The following is a 12,377-nucleotide window of genomic DNA, read 5'->3' as shown; positions in this document are numbered from 1 at the left end:
AAATTTTTTTTGTTTTGTGGAGAAGGGTACTCTGACACATATCATTCCTAGTTTATAATTTTCATTGAAATTTCGACATTATGTGGTATTCAAAAATGAAAATAAGTGGTTTTCACACACATTTTGGTGTAATTTTGAAATTTTGAAATTATTTTTCGAGATTTATTATTATTATAATTATTCTTTTCTCAAGATTTCAAAAAATTTCAACATTTCAATTTTATTTGGACAAAGGATAATGTTTTACGGCACTATTTTTCTAGTTTCTAACTTTTTCTCAAATTTCAGTTCTTTTTTCAATTAAAGACTCATTTATAAAGAAATTGATTTAAAGAAATAAAACCATATTTACTTTTAACATAGGGAAATTATAGAAAATAGAAAAAAAAATCAAATTATTTACACTTAAAAATAATAAATTTTGTGGCTTTTTTCCCCTATAAAATGTAAATGTAAATATATATATACATATATATATATATATATATATATATATATATATATATATATATATATATATTCTTTTACCATCTAAAACTTGTATGAGTCTCATAATTTCACCTAAAAAATAAAATATTATGTTATAATTATTTTTCTATTTTTTCTAAATGTATACTCTCACATCAATATCTATACCAACATTTGAATCTAAATATTATCTTACTTTATGAAAATGATAATTAAAAATGTTCAGTGAGTAAACCACAATCTAAGTTTCATTGACTAATTATAACAATTTTCATCGATTTCCATAATGTTCTTCAAAATTTTCATTGGTATTTCTTTATAATCAAAACTTTGATAGATATCATCGTTTCAAACCTTGGTGAGAGCATACATACATACATATCGTCCATTTAAGCAATTTTTGATTGGTTTTTCAATTTAAAAAAGAGTAAGTGTGAGATGAGAACTATGCCTCAATTTATTGCAAGGGAAAAAATGTTTACCACAATTAAAGTTTAACATAACTATTTGAGACGGGAAGATCATATGAGTTGGATTGAATTGGGTTGGGATTTCTTGAACCAACCTGAAAAAACCAAATCCATTCTATAATATCTATAATAAACATTCCTAAATGAAAAGCACTAAAAGAACCCATTCTTTGTAAGAGAAACATATATCTTTTTAAAAAAATTATTCTAACTCAAGACCCAACCAAACTAATAAAAATAGAAGATAGTTAATGTTAATACTAATAGTGATAGGAACTTAAGATCCTACATTTGATATAGTTCTCAAGATCCATTACATGAAAAATGAAAGAAGATGGTTACTCTAGCTCTACACTAAAAGAAAAAGAAAGTGTTTTGGTTTCCTTACTAGTGGTTTTCGGTAGAGATTTAGGTACTTTATTCTGCTTTCAACTCGGCACTGGCAGCCTCCATCAACCCGTCGCGAATTTGATTGCTAATATCCCGAACATGACCTGGTCCATGAGGTATAAACACCGTTGTGTTCTTCGAAGAGTTTCCGAGGTCTTTAATGGTGTCAAAATACTGAGTGATCATAATTAAATCCATGACTTCCTTGGCTGAGGTTCCTTCCACCTTATGAGAGAATTCCAAGATGTTCTGTCTCAAACCATCTGTGATTGCCTGCCTCTGTCTTGCAACACCAACCCCACCTAGGTACTTCGCTTCTGCTTCCGCCTCGGCCTTTTTTATCTGGAGAACTTTCTCTGCTTCTCCTTTGTATACGCTCGCAAGCTGAAGCCTTTGAGCTGTTCGAAGGAGGGACCATATTGTAGTAGAGAAATTAGAAGTCAGAGCAGAAACGATTTTACAAGCCATAAAGTACATATCGAGTAAATTGTCAAAACAAAATTGATTAAAAGAAAAAAGAATTCAAAACCACTCGTAGAAAAGGAAAAATCGGGGTGGACAACTTTCAAAAATTATTCAGGGATGTTAGAGTTGACTTAATCTTCGTTGTCTATGCTCTAAAATTGCAAAATCGAGGTGTGCTTCGAAAAATGTCTCTTGTATTTGAGAAATTGCTCCATGAATAAAACATTTACCTGCATTAATCTCATTCATAGCCTTGCGCACAGCAGGGTCAGGTATTATGTCAACCATCAAAATATGCTCTATGCTGTATCCATATGTCTTCATCACCTAATCCATCAAGTCAATCAAGCAATTCAGCTCAACGAGCAAACACATTTGAACTTCAAATAGTTGAACTAATGATAATCATGGAGCTATTCACCACTTCGGTTGATTTTCAATCCACTGCATACTCTACCTCAAATGTTCTTAAAAATAAAAATAAAATTTGTTTGAGCGTGTGTTATTATACTATAACTCCTGGTTGTGTCTCCAGACACGGGAGTAAGCAAATTGAACCACTATCTCGATATATGCTTGGAAGAAAATCCATGAATGGGAAAGAGAGAAACTTAAGAGAATGTTTGGCTCACAAGGTTAAACTTATAAAGTCTAAAGTTGTAAAGCCTGTGGGCAATCTTCTATGGATTGTACAAAGGAATTGGTTTTGTAAACTTGGTGTTGGAATGCCTTGAATCTAATATATGATGTTTAGAAAAGTGTGTAAGATAAACTCTCTAAGCCTAAAGGCGCATCTGATTTGTAATCCGAAGAATTATTCTGTTTTAACAATAAATTATGCAACCTCCGCCGGAAGTAACTAACACATTGTTAGTGAACCAGGTAAATTTGTGTGTTAATTCTCTTTTATTTTACGTTTTTTATTCAACTTTACTAGTCGATCCTTAACACCTATATTTGTCATTTGTACATGGTGCATCTGTTCACGTGTTACAATTGGCCTACAATCTAATTTAAAATGTAATTACTTGAGTTACCTTCTCAAGTTCCTCCAATACAGCCTTAGCAACATCGCCCTTCTGTTCGAAGAGTTCATCCAAATTCATTCTTGGAACAAGAGCTCGAACCACTGAAATAACAATAAGACCGATCATTCAAGGAGAGCATTACCCATCAGAAAAAAGTATTGTGTGTGAAAGCAGATTGATTATAAAAGAATTCAGACACCTACCATCGAATACATAAGCTTGTATCTGTTCTTCTGGGTTTTGCAATTCGTAAAACGCATCATCCGCATTTTCTTTAACAACCCGATACTGTATTGAGCAAAGCAATTGTACAAACACATTGTCCTGCATATATTAAGAACATTCTTACTTACATTCCGGCAGAATTGTAGAATTAAAGAAAATGATGCTAATATTAGATTGTCTTAGATGTAAATGAAAGAACAGACAGATTTGTTAATATATCCTCAAGTACTATCAATTAAAAAAAATTATAGAAATTCAATTCCACCATATAGTTCTTCATTACATGATCATTGTTACAATCTCCCCAAATCATTGATCCAATCACAATTAGTTATCTCCTCATCCTTCAATCTGTTAAATATTCCAACGATCAACAAAATTGCACCATTTCATAACTCGTGAACTTCCAAACTCAAATCAGATTTCAACAAGATCACTAATCACTAAAACATATTGGAATTCAACAAGAAGCTAGAACATAGAGGCGGTTATAAACTTATACATATACAGAACTTAACTAAACAGTAATATCAAAAACCTTCAATATCAGTCAATCGCAAACAAAATCATTAAAAAGAAAAAAAAGCAGATAATCATAAAGGAATAATCTAACCTTAGTCTTGGTCTCGACACGAACATCAAGCGATCGGATCCTGGTGGAGAGAATTCCGGCGAGACATTCGCCGGCCAAGGGATTAAGGAAACGGAAACCAGGTTGAGCCAACATCAGGAACCGACCCCATTTCTCCACAACTCCTACGTTGGATTGTTGAATACATGCACAAAACAAACAATTGGCATTCCCCATATCTCTCTCTGAAATCTTGTAGCAAACGGTCCACGGCTTTTTACGGTATAAAAAGAGAGGTGAGAGGACCGACTTAGGCGATTGGGGTGTGTAAGGTGTAGGATATGGCGGATGAGCCTCCACTTTTGGCCAATGATTTTGCTGAGAATTGAGGGTTTGGAGAATTAGCGGTTGTGATTGTGAGAATGCAAGGAACGAAAATGATTTGGTAAACACGGAATTATGATGTCATGAAAGGATTCTAACTCTTCTTTTGTTTTATTTTTAGAAGACTTTTTTTTCTTTTTTTTGACTTTGATAAAGTCAAAATATATATTTATTAGATAATTACGTAAGCTTTAAAAAAATTTCGTAAACACAACAAAACATATCCCAGTCTATCAATGAATATTATTGGTTGTGTTTATCAGTAAACTCATATAATAGTCTATCGTGATTTATTTGGTTGTAATATTTTGTAAATATTTTGGTTCATTTTGTTATATTTGAAAATAACCTTTAACATCTATATTTTTAATAAATCTTAAATTTAGTTTCTAAAAGTTAATTTTATAGAAATTTGTTAAATAATAATTATGATTTTTGTAAAAAAAGATAGTGTTTATTTTCAAATGTATAGTAACAATGCAATAGATAACAAATAATAATTATAAAAATGAATATTAAACTGGTATTGAAGAGTAAATTTAATATTTATTGAGAGTATACAGATTAAGATTTGATAATTAAAAATATGGAGACTATAGACTCGAACAAACTTCAAAGTTTAAGGATCAAAATGGTATTTTAGCCTAAAAAAATATCGTTTAATCCCTACTTTGAAAATTTTTCAGTCTTAGCTCAATACTTTTACTATATATTAAATCCTATCCCTTTAAGTTAATAGCATAAATTTTTTTAAAAGAAAAATGACAATAGATTAGTAGTGAGAATTATATTTAATATTTATTGAAAATATTGAGATTAAAATCAAACAAATTGGGATAAAATTACAATTTAATCATCAAGTGGCTGTAGTTTAGTGGTGAGAATTCCACGTTGTGGCCGTGGAGACCTGGGCTCGAATCCCAGCAGCCACATTTATTTTCCATGTCATAAAGTCGATATGAGTTTTTTCTTTCAATTATTCAATGAGTGGACATAGTCAACCAAACAGTTTCAATAGTTCAAAAAACCAACTTAGAATATTTGATTTCTCAATCTAAATATTTGGTTCATTTTTAGCATTTTTTGACAAATTTTTTCTAATATGAAGGTTTCAAAAGAAAGAAAGAGAAAAAAAAAAAAAAAAGGTAATAGAACTTCAGGACTTATTTGTATAAGAAATGGTCAACTTACTTAGCATGAAAAGAAACTTCACTTCAGGACTTATTTGTACAAGAAATGGTCAACTTACTATGAGAAGAAAAACGAGTATTCAATTACTTATTTTAGGTTCAATCATAAAAAATAAAATAAGATAATAAAAATACCCAAAAGGATTTGTTTATGATTTCAAAAATGTCTTCTTTTAATAGTTGCAATTTAATTCTTTTAGTAATAATAAATATCGTCAACTAAACAAATTAACATACAACAAATCAAGTGGTTTAAAACAATCCAAATTCGAAACGTTGGTTGAGTTAAATTTTAGATCTTTTTTAGGTTGGTTTGGTTTGGGTTACATTTTTTTAAAATTTAGATCCATTAAATCCTACTTGAATTTCTAATATTAAATATATATATATATATATATATATAAACTTTAAATTTTGATGTTTAACTTATGAAATTTTGATTATCATAACTAAAAATGTAATTTCAAAAATAGACAACACGAGTTTGAGGCACCTATTTCGGATTATTTGGATAGTCAATCCAAACAACACAAGTTTTCGAATGGATCCAAAAAAAAATTATTAAAACTCAACTTATTTATGGTCTAAATAGTAAATAGAAAAAGTGGACAAAATATACATAAAAGAAATGATGATAGTTTTGAAACAATAAGATTCATTTGAATTCAAATTTGTAGGTTCATTCTATTAAGGAAGTAATTTTAAAAGCCCAAAAGAAAACAAAAAAGGAAAAGAAAAGAGAAAGAGTAAAATGTCTAAAAACCCTTTGCTTCCTTTGACAAGGGCATAAGAACAACTTTCACAAGATTCTAAAAATTAGGGGACAGTCGTTCCTCACTGTCTTAGTAAAAAAAATGTTAGCAATTAAAACAGGCAGCAGCAGCAGCAGCAGCAAGGTGTGACAGCCAAAGTTTAGTCCTTGGGAAAAGGACATTTCAAATAGTTCATACACAAACTATTCACTAAATAAGAAGAAAAATAATTTTTTTAAAAAAAGGAGTTAGAGACATCAATGAGCAAGTTAGCCAGCCATTCATTCACAGCTTCAAAATTACCACAACCTTCTGTTTCCTTTTGTATCATCATATCATCGTCATAGACAGCTGCTGCAAGTCACAAGCTCCTGAACTATAGCTTCCATCGATGGCCTCTCGCTCTGCGATTCGTGCGTGCAAAGCAACGCAATTCTGCACAGCTTGGCTGCTTCGTATTCGAAGTATCGACCGTGGAGTTTCGAGTCAATGAGCTCCGTGTAGCGGCATGCTTCGGCAGCACCACGCAATGAGCTGGTGATCTTTCTTGTCCCTGAGAGGATTTGGAACACCAGCACACCAAATGCATAAACATCACTTGTTTCTGTGAACCGACCGGTCGTTGTGTACTCGGGAGCTAGGTAGCCTCGAGCGGCACTGGCTTTGAGTTCGGAGAAGACAATGTCGTTTGTAAGAAGCTTCTGTAAGCCAGAATCCGAGAGTAACGGATTGAATCGTTGGTCGATAAGGACCTTCTCGGCTGAAATGTTTTGGTGTACAAGAGCAGGCTTGTTTGCTTCGTTCTTGTGCAGATATGCCACACCTGTTTATAGAACAACACATTCAGCTTGATTTCAAAGAGTAATGTTCAACAAGATCAAACATTCTTAAAACCAAAAACACTATCAATTGACTTCCTCGATATAAAGATGATTTTCGACAGTTTCAGATAAGAGAACAAACCTTTGGCAATGCCCCTTATGATGGAGACTCTAGTAGACCATTCAAGAACCTGGCCATCACCATCCTTGACATCAAGGTATCTCAACAAGTTCCCATTTGGAACAAAATCATAGATCAGAAAACATTCTCCTCTGCCTCTTGAGCAGCAGAATCCTCGAAGTCTCACCAAGTTTTCATGCCTTAATGAAGTTAAAAGGTTCAATCCTTTCAAAAATTCAGCTTCCTCTGACTTGCAGCTAGTTTTACAAATGCTTTTAACAGCAACAACTGACCCATCCCTCAAAATCCCTTTATATGTAGCAGAGAAGTTGCTCTTCCCTAACAAGTTCACCTCTGAGAAATATTGTGTAGCTGTCTCTACCTCTTCTAAATTGAACCTGAAACTTTGAAAAACCTCTTGTGCGAAAATGCTCAAGCCTTGACCGTCAGCCAATGGATCCCATCCATTGGCATACTCGAGGCTGACGAGAGGAGATCCATTCTTCCTGTATGTTGCTTTGGCTTGATCAGTGCTGAGACGGTGATCGCAAATGTCGAACGACGATCCAAGCTTCTGTTTTCGACGACGGTATTGCGTGAACGTTAAGATCCCAATAGCTGAAAGTGCAATAGTTACAACAACTACACCAACTATTGAAGCATTTCGAGATTTGGACGAACTCGGGCAGCGAGTATGATTGCAAGGCAACTGAACGTTTGCAGTTTCGGGAATGTCTCGTGTAGGCATCGAGCCAGCTGATCCAGCGAAGGGTTCAGGTTGGTTTTGATTAACATGACTTGAACCAGCACAATCTTTCAAGGAAGGAAACCCAACACCACACAATCCCAAGTTGTTCTCATACAAGAATCCTTCTTTTAGTCTCTTCAAAGCTTCATATCAGATCAAGCACGAAAGCAAAACAATGTGTTAGCTTCATGTGAAAGAAAAAAATGACCAAAACACAAAAAAATAAGAAGTACATCTTCAAGATAAAATGGTTTAAAGATCAATTGGTACCAGGAGGTACATTGCCAGAGAGGGTATTGTTTCGAACATCAAGAACTTCAAGCGAAGGCGCGTCCGCAAGTCTTGAAGGAACGGAACCAAAGAGATGATTGGAGCTCAAGTCTACTCTCACTAACAAGTCCAAACGTCCCAAGCTTGCAGGGATTGCACCAGTTAACTGATTAGATTGGAGAGCAATAACAGTGAGCTTCTTCAAAGATGAAAGCTGTGTAGGTATGCTTCCACTGAGCTGATTATAACAAAGCTGCAAAACTGAAAATGAAGAACAAAACAACGTATACATGAGAAAAACAGAGTGAAACCCAAATCAAAGAAATCACAAGCTTCCCATTAAATTCAAGAAACATGGAAACCTCTTGAGTTCAAAAGGACTATACCACTCTAGATCAAAGAAAAACAAACACATTTTCAACAAAAAAAAAAAAAAAAAAAAAAAAAAAAAAAAAAAAAACTGAAGTTAATACCATGACCGATATACAAAAAGAACAGGAAAAACAAGAAAACAGAATCACCCCCTGAACTTTTAATGGCACCCACAATTCATGCATGTAAAAGTAAAAGCTGTGAATCTCCATTTCAAAGCTTCATACGAACTTTATTAAACAAAACAGCAGCCCCCCCAAAAACACTCACATGAGAAACAAAAGTCTCTATGTGAAAATCAAAAGCTGAAGCTAAAGCAAAGCAAACAAACCTTGCAAGCTCTCCATGTTTCCAATCTCAGAAGGAATCTCCCCAGAAAAATTATTAACGTTCAAATACAAATCAGAAAGCAGAGTCAAGTTAGCAATCTCTTTAGGAATATCTCCAAACAACGAGTTGTAATGCAAATAAAGGCCAGTCAAATGCTTAAGCCCAGCAATGGCAGGGGAAAGCTTCCCACTAAGCCCTTTCCCCTGCAATGACATGTTAGTCACTTGTCCCTTCTCATTACACCCAATCCCTTCAAAAGAAGAACAGGGATACCCATTAGCACTCCATGAAGCTAGATACTGATTATCAGGGTCCAAAGCCGCCTTCAAATCCATAAGAGCTTTAAGCTCTTCATTGCCAAGAATCCCAAGTGGGTTAGAGATGAAAATGAGAAAGGAAATGAGAAAGAAGGAAATGGGGGCCGCCATTGATGAAAGTGGGGTGTTTTTGAGTATTCTAGATATGGAGTTACAGAGGAATGAAGAAGAAGAAGAAGAAGAAGAAGAAGAAGAAGAAAAAAAAAATGGAGCTTTCATTAAGTTGGAGAAATGGGAGGGAAATGGGGCTGAAAAGGGGTAGATTCTTGGGAGATTAAAGCCTGTTTTCTCTGATGGGGGATGATGATAATATTTTTATTGGCCATAAAATTGCTGAATTTGCACTACTTTTTATTCATTTATTTATTGTGATGTAAATTTGTGAGACACCTATATGACCCTATGATATTTCTTTTTCTTGTTTTGGTGTAGGGTATGTCATTTTCTTCTTGTTTTTTTTTTCACTCACCATATTTGAATTTTGTAAAAAGAATTAAGTATGTGTCTTAATTATTCAACTATCTTCCTGTTAACTTTATACGTAAATAAACAATTGTTTTTAACTTAAAATGTGGGAAATTTTGTTTTCCAAATTCTAATTTTTGAATTGTTAGAACCTCATAAATAATACATAGTTTTGCTAAAATTAAAATGTTTTTGATTTTCAATGCACTAATACCTTCTTTTAATGTCAAAAGTGGGAATAAAGCACCCACCATTTGTTATAACTAAAAAAAAAAAAAAACAATAGGGTATATTTAAAATCTCGTTAATTTTTAGAAATATATCGTGCATGTTGTAAGTGTCAAATATATGCCAAAATAAGTTTGGCTCAACATTGTTGATATAGTCTTTGTTTTTCTAAAGGTTGGAGGTTTTAATTTGTTACTTTGCAGTTGTTATGCAAAATACATATGTATATAGATTCATATGTACGAAAAAATGTTGCAAATAATTTATTTACAATATAATTTAACTCAAACAACAAAATTAATTTGTAATTGAAAAACTAATTCATTTTCATTGAAGTGTTAATTTTTTTTTCTTTTCTTTTTTTTCTTTTTTAACAAATTGGTTAGATACCAAAAACAAACTAATGAAAAAGGACAACTCATAGATAAGTCCAAGATCCAACACAAAAGTTAATTATATAGCATTGGAAAGCATATCGATTTGTTGTTATCGTATAACAATATACTTAATATCATATTATATGTTTACCAATTACAAATATATATATCACATGTAAACTATAGGGACCATTTGGGGTCAAGATTATTTGTTAATATAACAATCACGTCCTACTAGTAAACACTATTTCAAAACTTTTAATGTCCACAGTTTTTACTATTTAATATTCATTATTCTCTATTTTTTGTTACAATATTTACTATTTTTCTTATCAAACTAAAATAGTTTATACACCAAACACGAACTAAAATAATCTACATCTCGAATACATACTATTGTAATCAAACTATAATAACTCACTACTTGTCTCGAACATCCACTAAATATTTTTTAAAAACTCGTCATTATTTTTAAGATTAGTATTATTCTACGGTCAAACTCAAACCAATAAATGATAAACGTACATTACTTCTACTCGCTGAATAATATTATTGAATTTTAACAATTCAACGTTATTTTATTCGATTATGATGATTGATGTGATTATGTTATATTATTACTCGTCTTTTCTCTTCTTTTCTTTTCTTTTTTCTTTTCCTTTCTTTTCCTTTCTTTTTTGGATAAATAAAGAATGATCAACCCACAAGAGTCTTCTTCTATCCATAATTATAAACTCCAAATAATAATGTTGTCTAAATATTAGACAAAGATATGATGTTTATTTTATGATTGTAATGTTGTGATTAAGGTAACTTAGAAGTTAAGTTTAAGTAAAACTAAAAACATTAGAATTTAGTCCCTAAAATTTATAATTATAATTTAATCTTTATGATACAATAAAATCCTTACAAATAATCTTATTTGAACTATTTATGAATATGTTATCAAATTATAGAGGTTATATATGACATATAGAAGTTAAATTCTGACTTTATCTAAACTAAATAATAATTAAATTCATGATTTCTATATAATTTATTTGCTGTTTTTATTAAAAAAGTTGCAAATAACACCATGATATTGAATACGTATGTTTTTGCATATTTACATATATTTAGTCGTTAAATTAAAGTAATTTAAGTAGGTCAAAGAACACAATTACATTTTTACGATTAATCAACTAATTTTAATACAAGCATAACTCAACTAGTTAATGCATTTACGTCTTATTTCAATCTTTTGCTAAACCATGAAAAAGAAAAAGGTGTGAATAATAGAGCAAGAACATGTGGTGGTTTATTAATTAATGTATGTGATAATGTTAATAATTAGTATCATAGGCACTATGTTTTTAAGAGAATGTAATTATGAGCATTGTTTTCTACAGAAGTCAAAGAGACCAAAATCTAAATCTTCATGATTAGAATTGATCAGATAAATTAGATGTTAATGTGTGTTTTGTTTTGGTGGGCAAAATAAAGATTTCTTGCAAACAAATGAATTAATTACAATGATTTATCATGATAAAACAAGTAAGTGTTATTATAAAATTGTTCAAATTTTGTTAAATATGTTTTTTCTTTCATTTTCTCTTGTCTTCTTATGTCTAATAAAGTTAATAAAATTTATAGTACTACAAAATTGCTATATTTATTTTCCTCATGCTACAAATTTTTCTAACCAAATGGGTTTATTAATAGTTAATTTTATTTATTTTTCACTTTTTTTTTTGTTAAGAAATGTAAGTTTAACTTTTACAAATATGAAATAGAATTTGATTTTTTTATAATTTTTTTCAAAGTTTATCACAAATAAATTATTTTATTATATTTTATAATTATTTTAAATTTTCAATGGATTTAATTGAACCTTATAGCGATTATTGTAATATTTATTTTATGTTCGATTTTTGGTAAATTCCCCTACTTTTGTTAATAAAGAATAAATATGTTTTTGCTCAATTTCGACCAAACTAATCTCATTTAATATTTGAAGATTTTTTTCACTTAGCAAAATTTAAACAAAAATTGAGCTCTATGTCATTCTTTTAAGCTCCATTAATTTTGTATCATATTTATCAAAATTCAATACATAATTTGATGAAATGAAAACAAAGGATAAAAACCTTGTAACTCCTTAAATTCAAGGTAAATAAATTTGGATATGATATCCAAATAATTTTTAAAAATAAAGTTCACAACTATTGTTTGTTTTTTAAAAAAATTTGTGGTGTTTTTAAGAATTTCAAATCTAAAAAGTGTTGGGAAAAAAGAGAATTTGGAAATTTTTTGAATAGACAAATGTCAATAATAACCATAATTCCGTTGGGGATTCAAAATAAGAAAAGAGATTATTGTTTTTTGGGAAAAAATAGAAATAAAAAT

General features: G+C 31.0%; 2 protein-coding genes and 1 non-coding gene across 4 annotated transcripts; 1 reads left to right on the top strand and 2 right to left on the bottom strand.

Moving 5' to 3' along the window:
* Window positions 1-902: 902 nt before the first annotated feature.
* On the bottom strand, window positions 903-4,017 carry LOC103504668 (hypersensitive-induced response protein 4-like). Of its 2 annotated transcripts, XM_008469056.3 has the most exons (6): window positions 3,660-4,017; window positions 3,025-3,145; window positions 2,831-2,922; window positions 2,024-2,120; window positions 1,327-1,726; window positions 903-1,033 (listed from the first exon to the last, which is right to left on the bottom strand). In XM_008469056.3, the coding sequence occupies exons 1-5, from the start codon at window positions 3,852-3,854 to the stop codon at window positions 1,356-1,358; spliced, it is 876 nt and encodes a 291-aa protein (XP_008467278.2). In that variant the 5' UTR covers window positions 3,855-4,017; the 3' UTR covers window positions 903-1,033; window positions 1,327-1,355. The 2 variants fall into 2 exon arrangements, with proteins under 2 accessions (XP_008467278.2, XP_050945723.1); XM_051089766.1 differs by lacking the exon at window positions 903-1,033 and having other exon boundaries at window positions 1,177-1,726; window positions 3,660-4,016.
* Window positions 4,018-4,861: 844 nt separating this feature from the next.
* Window positions 4,862-4,933, top strand: TRNAH-GUG (transfer RNA histidin (anticodon GUG)). Its single transcript has one exon. It is a non-coding gene; the product is annotated as a tRNA-His (tRNA).
* Window positions 4,934-5,945: 1,012 nt separating this feature from the next.
* Window positions 5,946-9,241, bottom strand: LOC103504666 (LRR receptor kinase SERK2). Its single transcript, XM_008469054.3, has 4 exons — window positions 8,607-9,241; window positions 7,904-8,164; window positions 6,907-7,776; window positions 5,946-6,766 (listed from the first exon to the last, which is right to left on the bottom strand). The coding sequence occupies exons 1-4, from the start codon at window positions 9,139-9,141 to the stop codon at window positions 6,285-6,287; spliced, it is 2,148 nt and encodes a 715-aa protein (XP_008467276.2). The 5' UTR covers window positions 9,142-9,241; the 3' UTR covers window positions 5,946-6,284.
* Between the last annotated feature and the right edge of the window lie 3,136 nt (window positions 9,242-12,377).

This window comes from Cucumis melo, chromosome 9 (assembly GCF_025177605.1).
Source record: "Cucumis melo cultivar AY chromosome 9, USDA_Cmelo_AY_1.0, whole genome shotgun sequence".
In the NCBI taxonomy this organism is placed as follows: Eukaryota; Viridiplantae; Streptophyta; class Magnoliopsida; order Cucurbitales; family Cucurbitaceae; genus Cucumis; species Cucumis melo.
The sequence above is the reverse complement of the archived record's forward strand: the minus strand, read 5'-3'. Positions and strand labels throughout refer to the sequence as shown.

What these genes read in the sequence shown, in the direction of transcription:
- LOC103504668 (XM_008469056.3), bottom strand. Translation starts at nt 3,854, where the DNA reads ATGGGGAATGCCAATTGTTTGTTTTGTGCATGTATTCAACAATCCAAC. An exon ending in TATTGGAGGAACTTGAGAAG is followed by an intron (nt 2,121 to 2,830) that starts GTAACTCAAGTA and finishes TTGATGGATTAG; the next exon opens with GTGATGAAGACATATGGATA. An exon ending in TATGAATGAGATTAATGCAG is followed by an intron (nt 1,727 to 2,023) that starts GTAAATGTTTTA and finishes TCCTTCGAACAG; the next exon opens with CTCAAAGGCTTCAGCTTGCG.
- LOC103504666 (XM_008469054.3), bottom strand. Translation starts at nt 9,141, where the DNA reads ATGAAAGCTCCATTTTTTTTTTCTTCTTCTTCTTCTTCTTCTTCTTCT. An exon ending in CTCTGGCAATGTACCTCCTG is followed by an intron (nt 7,777 to 7,903) that starts GTACCAATTGAT and finishes TCTGATATGAAG; the next exon opens with CTTTGAAGAGACTAAAAGAA. An exon ending in CATAAGGGGCATTGCCAAAG is followed by an intron (nt 6,767 to 6,906) that starts GTTTGTTCTCTT and finishes TTCTATAAACAG; the next exon opens with GTGTGGCATATCTGCACAAG.